General features: G+C 39.8%; 1 protein-coding gene across 6 annotated transcripts in view; it reads left to right on the top strand.

Moving 5' to 3' along the window:
- The first annotated feature begins 6,933 nt into the window (after positions 1 to 6,933).
- The window catches only part of RNF145 (ring finger protein 145), a 53,199-nt gene continuing 32,982 nt past the window's right edge, over positions 6,934 to 27,150 (top strand). For 2 of the 6 annotated variants that reach the window (XM_031666574.1, XM_021939918.2), the window contains exons 1-3: positions 7,115 to 7,463; positions 13,034 to 13,257; positions 23,070 to 23,178. In XM_031666574.1, coding sequence (XP_031522434.1) covers positions 13,074 to 13,257; positions 23,070 to 23,178 — 293 coding nt within the window. In that variant the 5' untranslated portion in view covers positions 7,115 to 7,463; positions 13,034 to 13,073. Of the gene's footprint in view, positions 7,037 to 7,114; positions 7,464 to 8,618; positions 8,803 to 8,869; positions 8,936 to 13,033; positions 13,258 to 23,069; positions 23,179 to 27,150 lie in introns of those variants that run through there. The other 4 variants (XM_009209497.2, XM_009209496.3, XM_021939917.2 and 1 more) reach the window with 4 other exon arrangements.

The raw sequence follows: 27,150 nt of genomic DNA, 5'->3' as shown, positions 1-27,150 counted from the left end.
CAAGCAAAGGACAACCCAAGGGAAAACTGGGTAAAAGACTTGAGCAATTCATCAAAAAGGAAATCTTAAAAGGCCCCCAAAATACGAAAAAGTACTTAACCTTATTGGCAATTAGGAAAATGCAAGTTAAAAACCCCATTAGAAAGGTTAAAATTAAAAGGTCTGACACCACCAATCATAGGCTGGGAGACAGGGCAACAGGAACCAGATTGCTGTTAGGCAAGTAAAGTGCTGCAATCACCTTGGAAAACAGTTTGGAGTTACCTAAGAAAGTTGAAGATAGGTAGCCCTGTGGCCCAGCAATTCAAGAGAAATGTGTACATGTGGTCACCAGGAAGGCAAGTGCAAAAATGTTGATAGCAGCATGATTCACCATACCTGTAGTTCCAAACTGAAACTTTAATGTTCATAAATTCAATGTTCGTAAGTACCAGGATGATTACATCATGTTCTATTCATATGACAGAATTCTATGCTGCAATGAAAATGAAATAACTGTAGCCTCACGAGAACATAATTGAATCTCACAATGTTAAGCAGAAAAGAATGTTAGTCACAAAAGAATATCTAGGCTGGGCATGGTGGCTCATGCCTGTAATCCCAGCACTTTGGGAGGCCAAGGTGGATGGGTCATTTGAGGTCAGGAGTCCGAGGCCAGCCTGGCCAACATGGTGAAACCCCGTCTCTACTAAAAACACAAAAATTAGCTGGGCATGGTGGTGCATGCCTGTAATCCTAGCTACTCAGGAAGCTGAAGCAGAAGAATCATGTGAACCTAGTAGGCAGAGGTTGCAGTGAACCGAGATCGTGCCTGGGCAACAGTGAGAGGCTCTGCCTCAAAAAAAAAAAAAAAAAAAAAAAAAAGGAAAAAAATCAAGAACAGGCAGAACTAGACTACAGTTTTTAGGAATTCATAGTTAGGTGGTCAAAGAAAGAAAAGAAAGTGACTAAAGTCAGGAAAATGATTACCTTTGGGGCTAGTGAGACACCTGTGAATGAAGGGGCATGTGAGGATCTTCTGGGGTGTGGACAAGCTTATATTTCTGGACAGTGGTTAAATGGTTGTATTTCGTAAGAGTATGTGGAGCTGTACAATTGTGTTTTTATGTACTTAACATTATTATTATTAGTTACCTCCTTATGTTCATAGCAGCATATTATACCCAGGGATGGGTGACAAGCAAATTATAAGGATTGAATGCCTTGTGACCCTTAACTGTAAATAATAGAAAACACAACCCAAATTGGCTTAGGCCAAAAAAGGTAACCTATTGGGTAATATCAATTAAAGAGTGAGGGAGTGGGCATGCTGGCTTCAGATAAGGCTTAGAGCTCATACAATGTGACCAGGTGCTGGGTTCTTTTTATGTCTCAGGTTTTCTTTCTTGTGTTGGCTAAATCTTCCGTTGGTTCTTTCCTTTTGTATCCCAGATAACTGCCAGTAAATCCCTGGGATTACAGGTTTCCTTTTTTAGGTCTAGCAGGAAAGAAAAACTTTGCTGTTCCCATAGTTCAATCAAAACCTCTGGTGTTTAGTCTTACCCCTGATTGGCCCAATGTGGCTCACGGGTCCTTCCCTGGACTAAGCACTAAGGGAGAAAGGATAAACTGGTGGATCCCATTCCTGGTCAATGGCCAACAGACCACCTGTTTATTCAAGGTTCAAGTTGGTATTTGAAAGAAGAACAGGAGAAGAAGAATAGTGAGGAGGTAGCTAACAAATGTCTATGACAATCAATGTCCATTTTATTTAATTGAGTATCATCACACATAAACAACAACACACAATTGTGCACTACTCCCTACCTCAGGCTTAATCAGAACCAAGGCAAAGAAAGTAGCTGGGTAGAACAGAGGTACCAGTTGAGCTAAAATCTGAGAACAACAGCAAAAATGCAATTTTTTTCTGCCAATGTTAGTGATTCTAAACAATCACAGGTGCTCAGATTGATGAAAAGCAAAGCTGGCTTGTCAGATTGGATCTTCTTTAGAGATATTTTGAGGTGAACTGAGAAAATCTGTGTATTGACTGGGCAGTAGAGGATTTAGAGAACTATACTCCATTTTCTTAGGTACGGTAATGGTAATTGGTAAAAGTTTTAGAAGCAGCAGGTTGGAGTATTTAGGAGTGAATTGTGTTGATGTCTGTAGCTCTCTAAAATAGCTTAGCAAAAGACACACACACATAGGTAAAGAAAACATGCAAAAATTACCAATTGTTGAATCTAGATTGTATGCATACGGTGATCATTAAAATATTCTTTTAATTCTTTATGTTTGAAACTCTTAAAATGTTGGGGAAATAAAAAATGTTTTCAGAAAAATCTGAAAATTCCAAACAAACAAAAAAGCTGACTTATTTCTATGCTTTCTCTTCTTATAGTCCTAGGTATTAGTTCCATACCAGGGAGAAAGAAATAAATTTATTTTGGTGTTAAAACAATATAAGTTCTATTGCTGTTTTCAATTATCCACGAAAAGTGTTTATTCAGCACCAGCTATGCGTATGAATCACTTAGTGTTAATATAAAGTTACAATTTAATCTTTATTACCCTATTAGAGAATAAAAGTTGACAACCAAATACTACAGACAGAAGGAAGGGAACTAGGCCAGGTGCTGTGGTTCATGCCTGTAATCCCAGCACTTTGGGAGGCTGAGGTGGGTGGATCACTTGAGCCCAGACCAGCCTGGGCAACATGGCAATACCTTGTCTCAACACGAAAATTAGCTGGTGCGGTGGCGTATGCCTGTAGTCTTAGCTGCTCAGGAGGCTGAGGTGGGAGGACTGCTTGACCCTGTCTTGGAAAAAAAAAAAAAAAAAAAGGAGGGGAAACTCTTGAGGACTTTGTACCTCATAGTACAGAAGGTAAGATTAAACACCATAGGTTTTGATTGAGCCACATTGGGCCAATCAGGGGTAAGACTAAACACCAGAGGTTTTGATTGAACCATGGGAAGAGCAAAGTTTCTCTTTCCTGCTAGACCTAAAAAAGGAAACCTGTAATCCCAGGGATTTACTGTCAGCTATCTGGGATACAAAAAGAAAGAACCAATGGAAGATTTAGCCAACACAAGAAAGAGAACGTGAGACATAAAAAGAATCCAGGACCTGGTCACAGTGTAAGAGCTGTAAGCCTTATCTGAATATTGCATACATAATATTGAGGTACAAAGAATATTAGCACACATCATTTCATTTATTTTTCACAACAACCCTGCAAAGTAGATACTATCACCATCCCTATTTTACAGACAATAAATGGAGGTGTTCTTAAGTTACATACACTTGGCACAGGGTCCCATATTTAACAGATAGGAGGCATCTGAATCCAAGAGTAAATCTCTCCTCATATACTGCTGGTGGGAATGTAAAATGATGCAGCTGCTTTGGAAGACTATTTGGCAGTTCCTCAAAAAGTGAAACCATAGAGTTACCATACGACCCAGCAATTCTACCAGGACAAATGAAAATGTGTCCACACAACAACTTGTACGTGAATGTTCGTAACAGCATTACTCATAAACGTCAAAAAGTGGAAATAACTCGTGTCCATCAACTCATGAATGAATAAACAAAACATGATATATCTATCTATACAATGGAATTTTATCTGGCAAGAAAAGAAAATTAAGTACCAATACATGCTACACATGCATGGACCTAAAAGATTATGTTAAGTAAAATAAACCAGACACAAAATACTACATATTGTGTAATCCCCTTTATGTGACATGTCCAGAACATGCAAATCTGACAGAAAGATTAGTGATTGCAGAACGATTAATGATTGCTTAGGGCTGGGACAAGAAGGTAAGTAACTGCTAATGGATATGGGTTTTCTTTTCCCCAGCGGGAGGTTATGATGAAATGTTCTGAAATTGATTGTGGTGATGGTTATACAACTCTGTAAATATACTAAAAACCACTGAGTTGTACACTTTTAAACAGGTGGATTATATGTCAAATAAGCTGTGTGTGTGTGTATATATATACACACACACACATATACATGAAAAATAGAGTGAACCTCCTTTTACTGCATAATGTTGCCTAACAAAACTATAGTTTTCCTTGTAGAGTTGGCTCTCAAAATTAAACCAGGAGGGTAGCCAGGTTGAATGGCTTCTATATATTATCTCGACTCTTCTAATTAGGAAGTTGATTATTGAATTGGTTATCTTTGAACATCTGGTTGTTTGAATTGGATAAAGAAAACCTCAAAGTGCCCAGAAAACATTAGGAACAAAAAAGTGTGTGAATAAATGAAGACATGAAAATTCTCCCTCATACTCCCAGTGTTGGCTATCCATGGTTCTTTGGATTTTGGCCCCATCATGTGAAATCTGTTATATGATATTCTCTAGATTTAGAAGGCAGTGCATAATAAACTGGCCATCAGTTGTCTGCGGATTTGCAACAGAAGACTATTTCTATGTGACTATCAGCAATAGTTGGCTGTATCAGGAATTCAGGAGCGAGCCTTTTGGAATGGCTAGAACTGGAACATATATGCACTCTTTCAAACTTTGTGCTGACTTCCTCCTCAATGTTGGATGCATTTAGACAGGAAGGAAGATAACCTTTCGATTCCTGAGTAGTCTGCCATTGGGCAGTTATAAACATACCACTTCTTTCCTTCTAGCACCCTGGGCAAGTTCCTTTTATGACCAAGCTGTGGTATTTAGACATTTTCTTCCAGGTGCTTAATGACAAATTTAGCTCCTGGCTTTTCCTGATTCGGGTGGGTTTGGGTGCCTCTAGAAAGTACTTCCTCTACACTTGATTGAGCTCTTTTATTTGAGCTGCCCTCTCTTCACCCGGCCCACCCCCACTTCTTTTTTCTTTTGCGTTTCTTTTTAGTTCTGTTTGATTACCTGCTTCTGGCAATGTGGAGCTTTCCCATAACTGGATTAGCAGCACTATAATAGCAGTAACCCTTTCATTACCAGAGTAATTTTCTTTACTTGTTTTGAACTTCAGCATTTACAGGCAGCTGCTATTAAGTTAAAAGGTAAAAAGACATGTGACTTCTTCCTGCTTTTACAAGTCCAGAATACTCATAGTGAGGGTTACAGGGCTTTGAAGCCATTTCCCCCACTTTAAAAAAAGGAAAGGTAAGAGCTGAAGTAGGTCTCTCCTCCGTTTAAAACACAAATCCAGTTAGAGACCAGCCTGACCAACATGGAGAAACCCCATCTCTAGTAAAAACACAAAATTAGCCCGGTGTGGTGGCACATGGCTGTAATCCCAGCTACTCGGGAGGCTGAGGCAGGAGAACTGCTTGAACCCAGGAGGCGGAGGTTGTAGTGAGCCAAGATCACACCACTGCACTCCAGCCTGGGCAACAAGAGTGAAACTCCCATCTCAAAAACAAACAAACAAAAAACCACGCAAATCCAGCAACCATACTTCTTGTAAGAATCACATTTTCAGGATTCTGCCATTTATACAAGAATAACAAATCAAGTTAGAATTTAGTGTTATGTTCATTTTGACTTCTTTGTAATCTGTTTCTGGCCTTAGGTTTTCTTGACTCAGTCAGATGCAAAGTTTTTAAAACAGGGAGGGGATCAAGGGATAAGGTCTTGCTATCTTGGTCCATTTCCTATTCCAGTCATTATTCATGTGGCCTCTGTACTTTTTTTACTTACTAGGCTAGATAAAGAGACTCACGAACTGCCTCCCTGGTATGTAACAGGCTTAATGACTATGGTGAAGTAGTCTGAGGCACCTGGATGAAAGGTGGTTATAGTGAGTTATGTACACAATTCCCACACATTTTAAACACTTGATTCCTACAGAGCTTTCAAACTAATGGAAGGCAAGTTACTCTGAGTTTGGTTGACTGATACCTCCAGGGGTTGCATTTTCTAAATACAGAGCTGGCTTTCACAATTTTAGCAAGATACAAGAGTGTTCAGAATTGGGGGTTTACCATTCAAAGAACAGAGGCCAGAGACTTGAATTTTCAAGGAGGGTCCTCAACACAGACATCGAGATTACAGTACATTAATTTCTCTTGCACATGAAGAAGTTGAGGCTTCACAATTTCAGCATGACCCTGTATAGTTGCAACATCTTACCCATCACTGGGTGTGTATCTTCCACTGGCTCTTTCAACATCTAAGGCCAGGCTAGGTTCTCATAGCAACTGGCTCCCCAGGAACTAACGAAAAGAGAAAGCGAAAAACAGTGGAGGGGTTTTGGTGGTGGTGGAAGACAGGGGAGATAGAAGTGGGGGTTGCAGAGGGTCGTGGTGAGGCAGTGGCAGACAAACGGGGAATGAGAAGTCTTGTCAAGCCCAGGGGTATGGTAAGTTTTGTCAAGCCCAGAAGACTGTCGTTGTGTAAACACACAATATGCTTCAGGCTATGTATTGTGGGGAACAGTTCCTGCCCTAAAAGGTGGTGACATTTAAATTAGGGTAGGATTGTGCATCTGTGATAGAGACTGGCACAGAGACAGAAAAAGTGGAATTACTCTACTTTGGGGAGGGGAAAATATACATTAACCTGTTTTGAATCTTAGGCCAAGACCGGGTTTCATACTGCAATAAAATTCTTTGTATCAAACCATGGGATCAAAATTGTTACAGATACTCAGTGAACAGTTCCAATACATTCATTCATCCACTCACTGACTCCACAGGGGTCTGAGTGCCTGCACTCGGTGCTGAGCACCGCTGAGCAATACCAGACGCCAAGGAGTTGACAGTCCAGTCAGTACAGTCAGTGACGGGGTTAAAACGAATTTTCGCATCGTAGCTACAGCGAAGGCACCGGGGCAGGATCAGGCCTTCAAATTCTCCCACGTGGTCCCTGCAGGTGAGTGTGGGTGTGAGCGCGTGCGGCCCGTGGTGTCTGGGAGTGAGAGAGCACGTGTGTCAGAATGGCGCGTGTCACAGTGCGCGTACAGGTGTCGCCGCGGGACGCCTCTCCATAGCCGCCGGAGCCGGGCTGTACCGATTTGGCGAGGCTTATGTCTCCCGCCCACGCACCGGAGGCGGTGAGGAAAGCACTCCGCGGGCGCGATTGTGAGTGAGCGCGGGCGCGCGCGGGAGGGGCGGGGGAGGGGCGCGCCGCGCTGGCTGGGCCGCGCGCAGGCGCAGAGTGCGGAAGCCGGGCCGCGGCCGCCGCAGAGCGCCGGGGGCGGGAGGAGCGAACGCAGGAGGCCATGGCCGCCGCCGCCGCCGCCGGCTGCTGAGGGGCTCGGCCCGCGAGCGCCTAGTGCAGCGGACGATGGTGACCGTACGGGCCGGGCCGCTGCCGCTGCCGCTGCCTCCGCCTCCCCAGAAGCAGCATCCGAGGTCCGGCGCAGAAGAGCCGCCGCTGTGAGCCGAGCCGTCCCGGCCCCCGCCGCCGCCGCCCGAGGAGAACGGGAGGGCGGGCGAGAGAGCCGGGGAGTTGCGGAGCCCGCCCGCCGGCAGCACCGCTCCCCAGGGAGGGAGTCCGCAGCCTGAGGTGACCACGCCGCCCGCCCGGCCCCTTCCCATCCCCGCGCCCCCCGGCCGCTTCCCACGGCCTCCCTCCCCTCCCCCATCGCGTCGCAGGCTCCTTCCTCTTCTCCCTGTTCGCTCCTTTCTTTTTATCTCGCTTCACCTCCCTCTTCTCCCTAGCCTCGGAGGAGTCCACATCCCCTCTTCACCTGTAGCACCCTTCCCTCCCATCTTCCAGCCTCTTCCGCCGTCCTCGCCTTCCTCCGACCCTGGTCTCCCCTCCCGGGCCCCGCGCGAAGCCCCCTCTGCTCCACCTCCTGGGCCTCGGCCGCCGCCTCCCCGCCCTCCCATCCCTTCCTCTTTCCAGGGCTGGAGAGGTCCCTTACATTCCTGAGATGCCCTTCCTCGGGGCTCTCCCCCTTTGCTTCCCCAGCATCCCATTTCTAGGCCTTTTTCAAGAGCCTTCCAGAGCGGCCCCTTTCCAGCTCCCTTTCTCGTTTCCATTTCCAACTTTGCCTCTTTTGCCTCTTTGTTCACTTTGCTTCCAGCCTCCCCTCCCTCTTTCTCTTCGTCTTACCCTTTGATCTACGCAGCCCCAAACTCAAGCTCCCCGCTTTCAGGTGGTGCGAGGCTGTTTGGGGGTGCGGAAGGGCCTGCCAGTCCATTCTTCGAGGGGGAACCCATTGCTCTGCATCCCGTCCATCAGTCCCTTTTTATAGTAAGAGGGCTGCTCATCCCTTCTTTTTTGTCCCCGTGGTTTCCTCTCTCGCTGCCATCCCTTCTGTCCTCTCCCTCCAGTTCTGCTTTCCCTACCCAAGGACCCTCAGACCCGTTAACCCCCCTTCTGGAATGAGTTCGCTTTCTGTTCGGGGATGCTGAACTTCGCCCGCGTTTTTCTTCGCGAGCCTTTTGGTACGTGGCGTGGTGCGACACAGTCGGCACCGTTGGCGAGATAGGAGGGGAGCTCCCGAGCCTCTTTCCTGGCAGAGTTTTTGCTGAACGTAATCTCTTAGCCCCGCGGCGGCGGCCCGGTTGCTGCTGCTGCTGCTGCGCTGCCTGCTTGCCGCGAGCTGGGTTGGGGTTACTGTAGTTCAAACGCATCTGAGATCAGCAGGCGTGGTGGGAGGAGGTGCGGGGAGAGAGGAAGGGGCCTGTGCAGTGAGCAGGCATCAAAGATTAATGGATGGCTTTGCGTCGCAGTCTGCAGTAAACAGGAAACTAGTCTGAAAGGGAAAGAGAGGGCTGTGTGTCTTTTTATTTTTTAAAATACGAAGTGTGCAGTTTTACTGAATCTTGAATCATGCCCAAAAGAATGAGCTGTCGGTGCTGCAGTCGTGACCCAGGCTGAGCGCCCAATGGCAGAGGTAGCAGTTTTATTTCCTCTCTCTGTTCCTTAAGTTGAAAGATGGCCTTTGTATTCAGAATGGACTCCGTGTCTTTGCGGTTTTGGAGATGATTAGGAACCACAGAATTGCTAGTAGTTTATGTGGAGATCAGGTACATACAAAGTTGGCTAGCAACGAGTGGGAGTGGGGAGGACCAGCTATATTTAAAACATGTGCCATTGCTTATGTAAGAAATGCGTTCTGTTTCCTGATATCTCAGTTCTGGGCTTTTACTTAGAATTTTAGGCTCTAGCTCTGTGCTCTTAACGTTTTCAATGAGGCCTACCATCCTAACAGATGGACAGCCCGAAAATTTGCTTTTCTTAAGATCAGTTTTAGTTGATGGTAGAATTTTTTTTTAACTGGTTGGGAGAAAGAAAGGAGATAATGGTGAATGATGATTTTTGTTTTTCTGTTTTGGGGGAAGGTGTAGAAGTGTTATACTGAATAGTTTTAAGTTGGGTCACGTGTCATTCTTGTTTTTTCTTTGTCTTTTTAAAAAAAGAGTTTCGGAGGTGTGAGTTTTTTTGTTTTTGGTTTTTTTTTTTGAAGAACTGTGTCAAATAAGAGAAATGAAAAATGAGTTTTTCAGTTCTTCAGAGATTAGCTGTGACTTTAAAAACCTACATTTTTCTTATTCAGGACGATTTGTATGTTGTCTTCGTATTCAAAACTAAAATCCCATATTTTCAGGAAAGTGTGGAGTGAAGCCTCCTGTGTTTTCTAACCCCAAAATTTGAATGGTAAATCGTACAGCATTATACTTCTACAAGACATTACTGTTTTCTTAAGTACCGATTGCTGCTTCGAAGCCTGAGAAAGTCATTTAATGAACTCGTTGAGGTTCCCTTTTTGGTTAGCATTTGTTGAACCTCTCTTGTGGTTTTTGGAAAGAAATGCTTTTTTTTTTTTTTTTTTTTTTGGTTTTGGCGGTTTTACTGTGTAAAACATCTTTAAGTTTGAGTCACATTTAGTTTATGTTACCTGCGGAGACATCATGTTGAAGTATTACTTTCCTTTCAAAGTTCAAGGAGGAAATTTTAAAATCTTGCATGGAAGATAAAACAGTATAGGAAGTTTATATATTTGGCTTTGGGTGTGTTAAACCTTTCGGTTTTTTCTGTTTTTAGCTCTCCTGCCTATTTTCTAGGATTATTTGGTATTTTGTTTTTAAGAGAATATTGAGCTCCCCTGTACTTTAGAATGTGCTGATTAGTCCTGACAGTGAATCTGGAACAAGATAAATTGGGTAACATTATAAAGGTATTCTCCAGATCAGGAGAGAAGGCTCCATTTTACTTCGTGTTTGTATGATACAGTGATATGAGTAATTGCAAGTACTTGCAAAGAAGACGAATATTTTACAGTTTTGTTTTGATGTTGGTTTAGTGTGTGGTGCTAAAGTGTGTAAAGTACCTATTTGTGATGGTAACTATCATGCACACTTTTACAAAGTTTCAAAGTGATAAGGTTTTGAAATTTTTTTCTTTGATTTTCCATGTATTAAATTTGTTTCTTCAGTGCCCTTATACATGACCAGCTTGCCACTGACTTGCTAAAATAACATTCACGTATAGAAATAAACGAAACATTTAGTAAGCAATAGATTCATTATTAAATGGACATACTTAATTCCATCCAAAGTCCTTGTTAAAAACATTTCAGTCTCGAGTTGACTATGTAGTAGAGTTGGGGATCTTGGATATTATTCTTTATTGACAGCTTTCAGAACCCAGTATTTTCTCTTTATGGAAATAGAAATATGTCCTGTTTTCTGTTTCTTACTATATTTGTTAGGCAGGAGTGGTAGGTGGAAATAAAGAGGGAACATGTACCATTCTGCTAATGGACTTTTGTAATAGAGATGATCCTCTGTACGGATTAGAGAGGTTTTTTTCCCAGCAGACCTTGATTTCTAAAGCAGGATTAGTTATTTGTTTAGTTTAAATTTTCTTCTTACCTGTTTAGGAGCCACAATAAATGGTGAAAATGGGCACATTTTAAAATAGCAAAGCATTGAAAAAAGGGAAAGGTTCCAAATCAAATGAAATAAATATGGGCTACGAGTGTTAAATCAGTAATAGCTCCTCCCTCCTTGTTACTTATAAAAACAGAGGTAATGATGTATATTGGATTCCAGAATATAGAAAAATAGTTACTTTTCGATTGCAGTATAAAGACTGTCAGTAATACTGTCATCTCAGTACGTGGTGATTTTCACATGGTGGGTGGTGGTTTGTGAGAAAATCTATTCATGTTACTTTGAAATAAATTCCCAAGAGGGTGTTGGGTTATCAGTTTGCCCACTAAAGTATTTCCAATGTGATTCCTGAAGTTATCTAGATGGCTTATACACATTAAAATGCATTAAACTCTTTACCAACAATTTCTGTGAATATTTTGGTGTATTTTTTCCTGGGATTAAAAAATAATAATCATATCATGGGCTTTGAGAAATTTAGATTCCTCAGTGATGTGGTTTGCAATAAATGTTAAAGATTAGAGATTTTATTTTTCAGTGCATTTTTCCCCCTTAGTACATGATATTTAGTTTTGATTTTCACAATAATATTTTTTCTTACATAGGAAAATTATGAAAATGATCTTGTTCATGTGAAATAATCAGAATTGCAGTACTTATCTATAAAAATGTTAAGTCTGTATTATTGGTAGCTATATATATAAAATATTTGGGTTATGGGAATGGTTGACATGATTATTGAAAAGCTTTTATTAATAGTGTGCCAAGTTAGGTTGCCTTTAGCTTTTTAACTATCTGAACTAGGAAGTTATGAAAATTGGAGGGTAAGATGGAAATACTGACAAATATTTAACCATAGCATAGCAATCTGTCACTATAATTTTCTGCAGAAATAAATGTTTTCATTTGTCCTGTAATGTCTGAAATTACTGCCAAAGCTGGAAATGTGTTTAGCTTTCTCAGCAAAATTCTTAAAAGGATATTGTCAGAGCCAACAATCCAGAATTATCTTTACTCTTTAAATTATTCTTTACCTACTTTTGTTTGCCCCTTTTTTTTTTTTTTTTTTTTTTTTTTGAGACAGAGTCTAGCTCAGTTGCCTAGGCTGGAGTGCAGTATCATGATCTCTGCTCACTGCAACCTCTGCATCCCGGGTTCAAGCAACTCTTCTACCCCAGCCTCCTGAGTAGCTGGGACTACAGGTGTGCGCCACCATCCCTGGCTAATTTTTGTATTTTTAGTAGAGACAGGGTTTCACCGTATTGACCAGGCTGGTCTCGAACTCCTGACCTCGTGATCCGCCTGCTTCAGCTTCCCAAAGTGCTGAGATTACAGGCGTGAGCCACTGTGCCCCGCCTTGTCTGCCCTATTTTGTATTTTTTTGGATTAATTTGAAGCTCTACCATAATAAGCAGTATGGCATTGAATTGTCCCTTTAAATAGTAAATTGTCCTGATAACTGCCTTTCATTTCCTCCTTTTTTTCCCCCCCTCTCACTATTTATCAAGGTGTATGCAGAGACAGGGGCTGCAGACTCAATGCCTGGCTTCTTCCATGTGCCTGGTTATCTATATATCAAGGGAAGATTTTGATGAACACTTTAAAGGCAGATTATGGGAATTTTAGACCATATTTAACTTTAAAGATTCAAGGAAATGATACTGTAAATAATGTTTCCTCTACCTGTATCTACATCATGAGTTCTCTGGATTGTAAATTTATCACTTCAATTTTGATTGCAGGTGAATAAGGAAAAGCATAGAGTAGAAGATGCTGCAAACTAAACGTGCAGTCATCAAGTTTTTATTGCGTTTCTTAGGCTTTTTCATAGAGTAAATATTCAAAATTCACCCTTTTACAAGCTACATAAATCGGAGTTTTATTGGAGTGAGTGAATTTTTCAAGTTAATTGTATACAAGTTACAGTAGTCTTACAGAGTGTTTTGTTCCTAGACTTGGAGTCAGTGGCCTTTTAAAAAATTAGTTTTGAGGCCAGTACATTTAATCAGAATTATAAGATTGGGCAGAACTGAATGGGTCAATGTGAAAACACAATACGGAGGTTATTTCATGACTATCTAAAAATAGTAGATGTGGCTGAGAAGTAGTATTATGCATTCTCACATAGTTTTGTACAGTATGTGACAACCTATTAGATTCATAAAAGGATATCTAACAGCTATTTGTGTTGACTTTTTATTTTTATATGTTGTGTCTTCCGAATTTTAGGTCTTCTCCAAGAAAAAAAAAAAAGAGAAAAAAAGAAAACATGGCTGCAAAGGAGAAACTGGAGGCAGTGTTAAATGTGGCCCTGAGGGTGCCAAGCATCATGCTGTTGGATGTCCTGTACAGATGGGATGTCAGCTCCTTTTTCCAGCAGATCCAAAGAAGTAGCCTTAGTAATAACCCTCTTTTCCAGTATAAGTATTTGGCTCTTAATATGCATTATGTAGGTGAGTGTCTACATCACGTTTTCTGATCTTATAGTGAGCATTCTGATTTATGTCTTAATATATTTTTGGATTTGGGTAAAATGAAGTTCATTTTCATTAAGATGATAGTGATATAGTTATTGATGAGTGCTTATGAATCTTGTTGATAGTTTTATCTTACCATTGCACATGAATTATTAAGACTACAAGAAAGTAGGCAGTATTGGATTTATTTTACTGGATAAAACTGGAAGACAGAAGAAAACATTTTAGATTTTAATATGATGAAATATAAACAATAAGAAATACTTTTAGAGACATTTGGACCCTTCTAGTTTGTCCTTGTTTTGGAGTTTGGTAGTAATTCAGTGTTCAGTTAAATGAAATGTGGGAAATGATACTATAATATTTTGTTCCATAAAAAAAATCCTTCTGGAACTGTATTTTTTTTTTTTTTTTTTTTGCTTGAATCCCGTTTCAAGAAAAATGGAACTATCATTGATACCCTGTGGCGTTAGTGGTAAAAATAATTATGAGAGATTAAAGAAATTAAATCAAGAAATACAAGCATGAAACAGATAAAATTTATGTAGAATAAAAGTCATGATCCTTCCTTTTTAAGTTAAGTTTTGGTTTATCTGTAATGTGTATAGCAATGTATTTTATTAATGTTGTGATTGCAGAGTTCCAGACATAGTTTGAATGGTACTATAGTGGTTTTGCTAATATTTTATTATTAGAGTTGCCCATCACAACGTATATCTTTTATAAAGTCATGAAGAGTTGTCTTGTCTAAGATTTATTATTTATTTATTTATTTATTTTTGAGATGGAGTCTCGCTGTGTCGCCTAGGCTGGAGTGCAGTGATGCGATTTCGGCTCACTGCAAGCTCCAGCTCCCGGGTTCACGCCATTCTCCTGCCTCAGCCTCCCAAGTAGCTGGGACTATAGGCGCCCGCCGCCACGCCTGGCTAATTTTTTGTATTTTTAAGAGAGACGGGGTTTCACCGTGTTAGCCAGGATGGTCTTGATCTCCTGACCTCGTGATCCCCCTGCCTCGTCACTGGGATGACAGGTGTGAGCCACCGCGCCCGGCTCTCTGAGATTTATTTTTATCTATAAAAGGACTTTGTGGGTTCTAAAACAGCCCTGAGAATGTTGCCCTTACATCCTTAAGAGATAAGCTGTTGTGGAAAGAAATATGATGTAGTAGAAAAGACGGTGCACTAGAAACAAAACATTTCAGTTCAGTAAACTCATCTTTTGTGGATGGCACTACCTTGGGAAAGTCTCTGAAATGAGAAACTTACTTTATGTTGCAAAACACTATAATTCTCAGCCTTTTATGAAAGGCTTTGTATGTTAGCCAATTTATGGAAAGTAATTCCGGTCAGTTGTAGAACAATCAGGTTCTTGGCTTAGCTTTTTAGCTTAATCAGCAAAGTCATACATACTGTGGTTTTAAAAATGTTCTTATATATTATTTCTGAATAGGTTGAACTATTTATTATAAAAACAGCTGCTTGATAACCAGAAATATTAATTTTAGAAATTGAATGTGTTCTAGTACAATTGAAGTTCATAATCTGGTTTATAATTTTGGAAACTCAGTTGAGCCATCTTAAATACACTTACTCCATGCCAAAGTAGAGTAAGCTCAGTGGTTGCATGAACAGATATTTTCAGCTTAAACAATTTTTTGGTTGGCGTTACCTTTGTCAAAATATTACATAGTGTTTATATAATGCTGCTGTTTACAGAATTTCACCCTCAAATACAAATCAAATTTCACCTTAATAAAATAGATAATGTATTTATATTCAGAAATCAAAAAGCATAAAAAGTATTTAATGAAAAGTATCTCCCTTCCATCTCTATTACTCATTCGTTGATTTCTCACTCTGAACGCTGTGTAGCTTTTATTTCCTTCTGTATAATTCTAGAGATATTTTTATGTATATATAAGTAAATATAAAAAATATGTTTTCCCCCTTTTTATACAGATGTTAGCATGGTATACATGGTTTTGAATCGTGGTTTTTGTTTGTTTGTGGTGTATGTGGAGCCATAACTACTGCTTTTAGATATTTATGAAATAGAATCTTGTGCTCTTTTCTTATGATGACAGTCTGCCGGATCTTAAAGACTCTGAGTAAATGTTGAGGCCTCATTTCTCCTCTTCCCAATTGGGTTTTACATTGGCATAGTATCCTCATATGGATATACTATAATTTATTGAACTAATTACTCCATTGGTGGACATTTTAGATAGCCTGCCTTCTGCTGTTTTGTACAGTGTTGTGCTAAATAACTTTGTATAACTATAATTTCAACATGTACAAATATAACCTGGGGCTAAGTTATTAGAAGTGAAGTTGCTGGGTTAAAGAGTACAGTGGTCCCTTACTATATGCTGGAGATTGGTTCCAGGATGCCCACGTATACCAAAGTCTGCGCATACTCAGGTCCCTCGATTGACCTGGTAAAACTATGTATGCAGAAGCTTGGCCCTCTGTATATGTGGGTTTTGCATGTTGCAAATACTGTATTTTCCATAGGAGTTTGATTGAAAAAAATCTACGTTTAAGTGACCCCTCACAGTTCCAACCCATGTTGTTCAAGGGTTAACTTATATATATTTGTAGTGTTGACAGATAGTACTTTCCATAGGGTTTTACTATTTTGTACCTCCAAAAACAGTGGTTGAGAGTGCCTACAATCCTATATTCTTATCAAAACAGCCTGTTACCACACATATTTTGGCTACTCCAGTAGGTGGAAAAATTGATTTTTTTAACTCAATGTGGTTTTAGTTTGCATTTCTATTATGAATGAATTGAACATACACATATTTAAGAAAAGCCTGTATTTTCTCTTCTGAGAGTTGTCAGTGTATATCCCCTGCCCACTTTTCTGTGAGTTTTTTTTTTTTTTTTTTTACCAATTTATGGGAATTTGGTATACATTAGGGAAATTAATCCTTTGTTATAAGTTGAAAATAGTTTTTCCAGTTTCAACTCAGTGATTTTGTTTATTTTTTTGACATTTAGAAGGTTTTTTGTGACTGAATTTATCATTTTTTCCTTAAACTTTAGTATTTTGAGTCAGTTAGAAAAGCCTTCTTTATTCTTGAGTTTATAACGAGTTCTGTTGTGTTTTATCTTACTATTTTTGTGGTTTTATTTTTACATTTCAATCTTTGCTTCATTTATCTGTATGAATAGTGTGTTATAGGTATAATTTTATTTTTTCTAGATAACCACACAGTAGTCTTCACCTATTTGTTTAGTTCATTTTTTTCTTATTATATACTGAATTCTCCTATATTTTGTTTCATTTTTGAACTTCTCTTCCTTTAGTCTGCCTGCCTGTTAGTGAACCATTAACATGCTGTCTTGTTTGTTGAGGGTTTAGATTATATTTTACTGTCTGTTAGGGTTAGTCCCTTCAGTTCCTCCTCTGAGCTTTTTTTTTACGGTTAGTTTTCTATGTGAATTGTCTAGGTCTCATTCCAAAAACAAAGCAACCCATTTGATTTTTTTTATTGAGATTGCATTATTACTGATTTTGGGGGCAGGTGGGGAGGATGGGCTCTTGCTGTGTTGCCCAGGCTGGCCTGGAACTCCTGGGCTCAAGTGATCCTCTTGCCGCAGCCTCCTCAGTAGCTGTGACTACAGCTGTGTGGCACTGCACCTGGCTGCATTATTTTAAATTTTTACGTTAGGGTGAAGAGATAGCTTAAGGATTCTAAGTCTTTTCTATGCAAGAACATAGAAAGCCTTACAATGTTTAAGATTTCTTTTGAGTACTTCTGGAATGTTTTAAAGATTTTTCATATATGTCTTAGACATCTGTTGTTTCTAGGTATTTTATCTTTTTTATTGCTATTGTAAGTCGAAGTTTTTCCTTCTATATCTTCTAATTGTTTGTAATTAAGGAGCTTAAAAATTAAGGTAGGGAGCAATAAAGTTTGTATTTAATGGAATGTAATTGTGTCTTCAAACTTAGAAGCTTTCCAGGGTGCGTTCTGCTGAAAGAGAAGTGACTGTCCACTGTTTTTTGGAGTGTAGGATATGAAAAGAGTAATAGAAGTAATATTGGTAAGGTAGAATAGGACTTTTGTGAAGAGTCCTGAATACATATTGTAGAGATTGTGCTTAATTCTATAGGTCGGGGTGGGTCAGTGGGGATTTTAGAGCAGGTGAGCTGCATTTTAAGATTGATTAGGCAGCGTGTTATAGGATGATGGATTGGGGAGGGGAGAAACTGGAGGTAAGAAGACCAGTTAGGATTTTAGGCAAGAGGTAATGAGAGCCAGAACTGGCAAGGTAGAAATTAGAAAGGAAGAAATGGATGTGAAAATCCTATTGGAACTACCATCACTAAAATCATTAGTGACTTAAAATGTAAAATTCAAGCCTTGTTTATGTCCTCATTCTACAGACTTCTCTGTGTTTACAGATCTGTTTGCTACTTCCTCTTTCTTGAAAGTGTTGTTGTTGTTGTTTTTCCTGATTCTTCTCCTAATTCTCTGACCATTGCTTCTGATTCTTTTGATTTGTTTACTTTAGACTTCTCAAGTGTTGATATTGCCCACAATCTGTGTTTAATTTCAATCTTTTGTTGTTTGGGTGACCTTATGTAGTTTGGGCTGCAAATCTCTGTCTCCGCTTCACTACTTTTTGACCACTGTAGTCTGGAGTTGATGTTCTTCCTCTCTGATTCCATGGAACCAGTTCACATCTCTACCATAGCAATTACTATGCTGCATTCTGAGGGTCCATATGCTTATCTGTTTTCCCAACTGTTAATAGATTGTGGGCTCCTTTAAGGTAAGAAGGGGGTTATTATCTCAGTATTCCCAGCACCTAGCTGGTTCCCAGTAATGATTGAATTTTATGTATATGTATGTATGTATGTACGTGACAGGGTCTCACTCTTGCCCAGGTTGGAGTGCAGTGGTGTGATCATGGCTCACTGCAGTCTCAGACTCCTAGGCTCAAGTAACCCTTAGCTGCTGGAGTAGCTAGTACTACAGGCATATACCAAGGTCTCATTACCCAGACTGGTCTCCAACTCCTGGTCTAAAGTGATCCTCCTGCCTCAGCCTCCCAGAGTGCTAGGATTACAGATATTAGCCACTATGCCCAGCTCTGAATGAATGAATTTTGAATTACTTGTTAGACATTTCCACCTAAATAGCCTATGGACATTTCAGCTTGTCAGTCACTGAACTCATCGCCTTTTTCTCACCTCAAAAGTCTTCCTCCTCCTGTGTTTTCCTGTCTTAATAGCAAAGCTGTCTTCTTGATTACCCAAGCTAGAAACATCAGATCTTCACTTCCTTGTTCTCAGCCACTCACCCGTAGATAACCACTAAGACCTATTTAAATATGTATCTCATAGCTGACTGGCAGCTCCATACCCAAAGCCACTGTTATAATCCAGGCTCTCATCTTCCCTCCAGTCCTGCTGTTGTGCTGAACCCCTGTGGACTCCACTGGGGATGACACCAGGTTAAAGAAACTGAAGAAGACACCCAGAGCCAGCAAAACAGACATGGGTTTTTTTTTTTGCAGGCTTACACATAGGGAAGAGAATCCAGTGGCAGTGGGCTGAACAGAAGAACTGCAACCTCTTGAAAAAGGCATGTAGTGTATATAGCATTTTCACTTAGCACCTTTTCCCTAACAGCCTCCACCTGACAACCTTCATTCAACCCAAAACTCAGAGCCCAATCCCCTATATAGCCAGTGTTCCACAGGATGGACCAGAGGCTCGGATGTTCCTCATAGACAAGGAAGGAATCTCTGGATTGGCCACTCCTGGATTCGCTAGCTTGGACCACACATTTAGGTGCATTTTCCCTACAGGGTCAGTCTCAGTGTATGCTTAAGTTACTGCTATCAGGTGTGTTTACCCTACAACTACCATAATGTTTAAATAGCAGAAATTATTAGATTCATCAGTGTTGTTTTAAGCAGGTCATCATTTTTATTTATTTTTTATTTTTTTCTGTTCTCACAGTCTGTTCCCATAGGTCATTTCTTTTATTTATTTATTTAGAGATGGGGTCTCACTGTCACCCAGATTGGAGTGCAGTGGTGCGATCTCAGCTCACTGCAGCATCAACCTTCTGGGCTCATGTGATCCTCCCACCTCAGCCTCCTGAGTAGGTGGGACCATAGGTGTGTGCCACCGCACCTGGCTAATTTTTTGTATTTTTTTGTAGAGACAGGAGTTTGCCGTGTTACCCAGGCTGGTCTCAAACTCCTAAGCTCAAGTGATCCTCCAGCTTTGGCCTCCCGAAGTGCTAGGATTACAGATGTGAGCCAACACATCCAACCCTTATTTTTTATAGAGACAGGGTCATGCTCTGTCACCCAGACTGGCATGCAGTGGTGCAGTCATACCTCACTATAACCTTGAATTCCTGGGCTCAAGTGATCCTCCCACCCCAGCCTCCTGAGTAGCTGGGATTATAGATGTGCACCACTATACCTGGTCTAGGTCATCATTATTAAATACTACTAGTCTTGCTTTTTAATTACAAATTACTGTGTATAATTTTAAAACTAACGGCTTTGTCATTATAAACTTAGTTTGTTATGGATTGTTTGGTTAATGCTGTAGAATAAGTTGTGATCCATATTTGTGTCAGTAGTATTTTTGGCTTGTGTTTTTTAAATTGTTAGATTATATATACATTGTAGTTCAGATGGTTCATTCGTACTGCTCTTATAGTTAGTATTCATCATCTCTCAGAGTTTTCTTACACAAATATTTTGTTATCACAGACTTATTTTTCCACTGGAATATGAAAATGGGGTATAGGTGAGCAATGGTGCTTTTGTTGTTTTGGTTTCTGTTCTCTTACCTCACCTAAATAGGTATTGAAGAATTTGAGAACCGTTAGCTATGTCTAAACTCTTGATTATTGTATTTAGGCTTTTTATTGAGGCTTTAGCTCTCAGTTCTTTCAGCATCGTCTCCCAATCTTTCTGTTAACATCAAATTCTAGTCTAACCTACAGAATTTACTGTCCCCTGAAAATTATGCTTTTATGGTTTTCGTGTTTGCTGTTCTCTTTTCCTAGAATGCTTCCCTTTGTTCTTAGCCTGGTAAAGAACCACTCACCTTTTGAGATCTAATTCAAGCTTAATCACTTAACCATAGCCCTTCTAATGTTCATTTATTATAGCATCAATTTTGTCTAATAATTACTTTTTTCCATGCTTACCTTTTCACTAGATTATTATTCATATTAATTTTGGATCTTCCGTGTCTAGGAATGTGAGTGGGTCATATACTTTACGCATAATAATGTTGATTGAATGACTGGATAATTGAAGGAATGGATGAAATGAATATGTTTGATCTAGAAGATTTGGCAACTGATTTTATATGAGATATGTAGGAGAAAGAAAAGACAAGACCATTCTGGAAAGGAAAATGACAGTTTTGTTAAAAGAGAGTTTAAGAAGTTTCATGTAATAGATGTTAGAAAATCCTTCAGCTACAATCAATGGAAATGCTTAGTAACTATAATACATATCCTTTAAAATACCTCTAAAGTCATTTGAGATAGGGGTTAACAAAATTGGAGAAATTATTTTAAGAAATAAAGAGCAAATAAAAATACTTACCTCTGGCTTTTGATGGATTGTCCTTGCAGTTAGTACATGTAGGAAATCCTCAGTTCTATCTCTTTAGTCCCAAGCATGCTCATGTTTCCTTAGCTTTTGGCATGATTGATTCAGCATGAGAGAGGCAATAGGGGATAAGTAGGAGTACCTGTGCCTTAATAAAGATTTGTAAATTAAGTGGAAGATGGTTATAGAAAAGTAGACTAGATCCAGATTGTGTAAGACCTAGAATGTCAGGTTCATAACTTTGAGAGCAGGAGAATTGTCAGGTAAAAGTGATGATGTTAGGATTATTACCCTGGTAATTAAGTGTATCAGGGGTGTCCAATCTTTTGGCTTCCCAGACCACATTAGAAAAAGAATTGTCTTGGGCCACACATAAAATATGCTAACACTAATGATAGCTGATGAGCTTAAAATTGCAAAAAAACCCCAAAAAAACAAAAAACCCCATAATATTTTGAGAAAGTTTATGAATTTGTGTTGGGCTATATTCAAAGCCATCCTGGGCCACATGCAGCCCATGGGCTGCGGATTGGACAAGCTTGAAGTATAGGGTATATGAAAATAGAGACTGAAAGAAGGATGGTAGTATACTGTGCATTGCATAACAGATTAGGATATGGGACATAGAGATTGTAATGGAAGGGTAACACATGAGAGGAATTTATCAAGGAAGGCTCAGCAGGACTTGATAAGAAAGAAAAGATGACTCAGATTTTGAGTCATTTTGAGTTATTTTGTTGAGGGAGGAGGTGGGGAACACAGTTTGTGCTTGTTGAATATGAGAAGATTTAAGTGGAATATATCTCAGGTGTCATGAGATGGGATGTCTACTTAGACTAAGAAATGAGGATATGTTTTTGTACATATAGTAAGTTGTCAGTAACTGCTGATAACATTTCTAGAAGAGATGGTGATATTTGAAGTTACAGTATGTTGTTTGCACTAGGTACTTTGTATATAGAGGAAAACAGTTGTTTAGGAACCAGATTTCCAGTGTTTATTGGAAACGGTGAAAATAAATGAAGGGGAGAAGTTAGAGGGTAAGAGGAAGTCCATATCACAGAGCCAAAGAGTAACAACGTTTTGATGGTAGTTGCCTGAATATTGGGGATCAAAAATAAGTAGGATGTCTTAGATGTGACAAGTAGGCAATTGTTGACTTCCAACTTTCTTTAGAGCAAAGGAGTTAAGGGGGTTTGTAAAGGGATTGTAGATGGTAAAGTGAAAAATAGATGCTTAGAAAATAGAGGCATTGGATATAGATCTTTTCAAACATTTGACAGTGGAATGAGAAAAATAGTTCATAGGAAAAAAATCGCTATGAAAAGAAGTTTATTTTTTTTCTCAAGATGGGTAAAAGCCCTGCATATTTTTTTGAAACAAAGGTAAGGAGTGATGTAAGGGGGAACAACTGAAAGTACAGGAGATAGAGGGTTTTCAGGGGTTGGAGAAATAAGGTCTTGAATCACATGGAAGGGGCAGCCTTGGAAAGAGACATTAAGACACCCAGTTTTTCCTCTGGGACTAGAAAGAAAGAGAGAATTGGCATAAAACAAGTAAGTTGACATCAAGGAAAGGTAGATGATGAAAAGAGTTGTGTTACACATTTGTGTGATGTATTTGATTATTAGGTAGAGAAATCTACAAAAGAGGTGAAAAATACAATATATTTTCAACAACAAAAAATCCATAGTGGTGTCACTATACTAAACTTACTTTGGTAAGTATAATCAGAAACCTCAGAAAGTACTGAAACCTGGCCGGGCGCGGTGGCTCAAGCCTGTAATCCCAGCACTTTGGGAGGCCGAGACGGGCGGATCACGAGGTCAGGAGATCGAGACCATCCTGGCTAACACGGTGAAACCCCGTCTCTACTAAAAAAATACAAAAAACTAGCTGAGCGAGGTGGCGGGCGCCTGTAGTCCCAGCTACTCGGGAGGCTGAGGCAGGAGAATGGCGTGAACCCGGGAGGCGGAGCTTGCAGTGAGCTGAGATCCGGCCACTGCACTCCAGCCTGGGCGACAGAGCGAGACTCCGTCTCAAAAAAAAAAAAAAAAAAAAAAAAAAAGAAAGTACTGAAACCTGTTTGGAAAATTATTTATCTCAAGCTCTTTCTTTTATTGTAATTAATTGGGAAACTAAATTAAAATTATATTTTATTTATCTGTCTTTCTGCTACAGGTTATATCTTAAGTGTGGTGCTGCTAACATTGCCCAGGCAGCATCTGGTTCAGCTTTATCTATATTTTTTGACTGCTCTGCTCCTCTATGCTGGACATCAAATTTCCAGGTAAGAATATGACCCCATTTTTGAAATGTATGACTGAATTTAAAGTTTTCTTTCGCCAATAAAATACTTTTCATGAACACTATTAAGTAAAGCTAAGGCTTTGCTAGATCCAAAACTGGTTTGATGTTCATTTTCTAGATCTTAAACAGGATTAATAGCTGGTTTATGCTGACATTTTGTTTCTGCTTTTAAAAACAAGCTTAACATGAAACAAGTTTTAAGGTTATGTTTATAAAGATATCCTTGAATTGGCTGGGCGCAGTGGCTCATGCCTGTAATCCCAGCACTTTGGGAGGCGGGTGGATCACCTGAGGTCAGGAGTTCGGGACCAGCCTGGCCAACATGGTGAAACCTCATCTCTACTAAAAATACAAAAATTAGCCGGGCGTGGTGGCGGTCGCCTGTAATCCCAGCTACTTGGGAGGATATCCTTTAATTTTCCTGTATTGCCTGATAAAAGAATTTCTAAAGGTAGGCTGTAGGAGCATTTTAACAATTACATACTTCATTACTTTAGGAAATCAATTTATGATGTATAAGAATCAGCATAAGATGCAGCCATGTGGAGTGAATGATTGATATACATTATCTTGTGAGGTTGATTGTATAGCTAAACTTCTGTCTCTTTAGCCATATTGTCTGTGTACCTAAGTCTGCTAGATCTAAATTTTAAGACTTGGGTCTGCCAATGAATATGAGCTTCCTACTTTGGAACAGAATGTTAAAATATAGGTGGACCAAAAGTGACACTGTAAAGTAGTGGGTTGGAGTATATTTTGGAGGTATAATTTCTTTTGAAACTTAAATTTTATAATTTTTCATAGAAAGATATTTACCATATTAAAATATATTCCCAATTCTAAAAGGAGTGGCCACCTTGCATATAGTATAAGCCATAATAAGAGTCTGAAACAGACTTTGGGGTAGTTGAAATTTAATCTTAGAAGTAGCATTTTTACATTAATTAGAATTACATTGTTGAGTTTTTAAAAACATTAACTTTTTCTGATTATAAAATTAGGCGCTCACTATAGACAATTTTTGGAAAATACAGAAAATGTAGGCCGGGCGCGGTGGCTCAAGCCTGTAATCCCAGCACTTTGGGAGGCTGAGGCGGGTGGATCACGAGGTGAGGAGATCGAGAGCATCCTGGCTAACATTGTGAAACCCCGTCTCTACTAAAAATACAAAAAACTAGCTGGGCATGGTGGCGGGCGCCTGTAGTCCCAGCTACTCGGAGGCTGAGGCAGGAGAATGGCGGGAACCCAGGAGGCGGAGCTTGCAGTGAGCCGAGATCCCGCCACTGCACTCCAACCTGGGCGACACAGTGAGACTCCGTCTCAAAAAAAAAAAAAAAAAAAAAAAGAAAATGTAAAGGCATTTAATAATCGTCTGAAATTATACCACCCAGAGATAGATGTGTTAATACTCTGGTACTTACAGTTTTTAAAACATTGTTCAATTCTTACCACTTCTGTGGATATGAAAGGATGAGAATAACTAAAATGACTGAGTTTTTTGCCCCTCTTGTTGAAACAGGACCTCCAGTTCTCTTTAATGTTTTGTCTAATTATTTCTCAAAGTCCCAGGGTGTTTCCCAGAAGCTTACTCTTCTTGCATTTTCCTCCTTTATTCCTATCTGGTTGATTTTCTCTGCTCAAAATGGTGCCTGGAGGATGGTGTCTTACTCTTGAACTTCTGCCACCATTCTGCCCAGGGTAGGTCCTCTGATGTCAAAGTTGCAAAATCTGGAGCTGGCAGAGTAGTGTTGCATTTCTTGCAATCCTCACAATGTTTAAATCAAGCTGTGTTCCCTTCAAGAATAGAGACAGTGAGATTCCCCATTTTGCGTCACACAAGTATGTCACTGTGTCTTAGACTCCTTCATGAAAATAACTTAGACCTTGTCCTGTAGCATCCCTCTCCGTAGAGTCAAACTAGGAGTCCAAGCACCAATACTGACACAGACATGATGCGTTTCTCATCCTAGTACCACCATCCCCCACACTTCACACAGTTTGTTCATGTGACCTTACCCCGATACCTCTGAGTCTCAGCTCAGGCTGAGGATGGAGACATTTTCCCATCTTTTTACAAGATGGGAGTTTCAGAGGTAAAGAAAGGATTTTTCCTGACCATCTTTGTGGCTTTTTTAGCTTTTTAGTTTCAGTTTATGAAAATGACTGTTTCTAATGTTTCAAGTTTATTTTCATTACTAGGAAATTAAAGCTTAATTTAAATAATGGAATTTTATTTTATTTATTTTTATTTTTATTTTATCTGGGCTCACTACAACCTCTACCTCCCAGGTTCAAGTGTTTTTCCTGCCTCAGCCTCTTGAGTAGCTGGGACTACAGGCATGTGCCACCACGCCCAGCTAATTTTTTGTATTTTTAGTAGAGATGGGGTTTCACCATGTTGGCCAGGCTGGTCTTGAACTCCTGACCTCATGATCTTCCCACCTTGGCCTTCCAAAGTACTGGGATTACAGGCATGAACCATTGTGTCCAGCCTCAATAATGGGATTTTATTAAATTTTAATAAAATTTTATAGTAGGCAAAAATACTTCCTATTCTTATTTCATATTGATTTTTTTTATGTTCCTTTGGGATTTACAGATGAAAAAAAGGAAGTAGGCAACCAGCTAGGAAGGGACAATCCCAGACTTTAACTTGAATCCATGTTTTCACAATCTAGTTCATTCCACTTCGGTAGGCAGCATGGTTAGTGGAAACGAAAATAAATTTTAGAATCAGACTTGATACAAAATGTTTCCTTACCTAGTAAATATGTTACCTCAGCAAGTTACTTCTTTGAAATTGTAGACTAAGCTTGTCCAACTCCTGGGCTGCATGTGGCCCAGGATGGCTTTGAATGCAGCCCAACACAAATTCGTGAACTTCCTTAAAACATTATGAGATTTTTTTTTCCTTTTTTTTTTTTTTTTTTTTTTTGCTCATCAGCTATCATCGTGTGTTTTATGTGTGGCCCAAGACAGTTGTTCTTCTTCCAGTTAGGCCCAGGGAAACGGAAAGATTGGATAACCCTTTTGTAGACAATGCCATCGTAGGGAGTTTGTTTTGGTATTAAATGAATGAATTTCAAGATATGGCATATTTTAGTATTTTCCTCTTAGTGTAATTTATACTATATGATAGTATCTCACAAAAGGCTAGCAAAGATGTGCTATCCTTGAATTATTCATAACGTATCAGTTAATAAATACCAAGGTTTGAACATGTAACATTTGTAAGACATGAGGTTGAAGGTTTTAGTTTTAAAAAAATAATGGTTCAGATTTCTGTGGAGCTTCATAAGCAAGTATCTTTTTTTTTTTTTTTTTTGAGTTGGTTCTCACTGTGTCACCAAGGTCATAGTGGAGTGGTGCAGTCATTGTTCACTGTAGCCTTGAACTCAAGCACTTCTCCCACTGCAGCCTCTTGAATAGCTGGGACTACAGGTGTATGCCACCATGCCTAGCTAATTAAAAAATATTTTTTTTGTAGAGATAGGGTTCTTGCTATGTTGCCCAGGCTGGTCTTGAACTCCTGCCCTCACATATCCTCCTGCCTCAGCCTCCCAAAGCTTTGGGATTACAGGTATGAGTCATTATGCCTGGCCCCAGGTTTTTTTTTTTTAATAACAACTTTATTTAGGTATTCACATACCTGATTAAAGTATATAACTCAAGGGCCTTGCATGGTGGCTCACACCTGTAATCCCAGCAGTTTGGAAGGCCAAGGCAGGCGGATTGCTTGAGCTCAAAAGTTGGAGACCAGTTTGGACAACATGGTGAAACCCCTTCTATCCAAAAAATTAGCTGGGTGTGGTGGCACGCACTTTTAGTCCCAGCTACTTGGGAGGCTGAGGTGGAGGATCGATTGAGCCTGGGAAGTTGAGGCTACAGTGAGCTGGGATTGTGCCACTGCACTCCAGCCTGGTGACAGAACAAGACCCTGTTTCAGAAAATA

The sequence above is a fragment of the Papio anubis genome, chromosome 5, assembly GCF_008728515.1.
Source record: "Papio anubis isolate 15944 chromosome 5, Panubis1.0, whole genome shotgun sequence".
NCBI classification, from domain to species: domain Eukaryota; kingdom Metazoa; phylum Chordata; class Mammalia; order Primates; family Cercopithecidae; genus Papio; species Papio anubis.
This window is presented reverse-complemented; position numbering and strand designations above follow the sequence as displayed.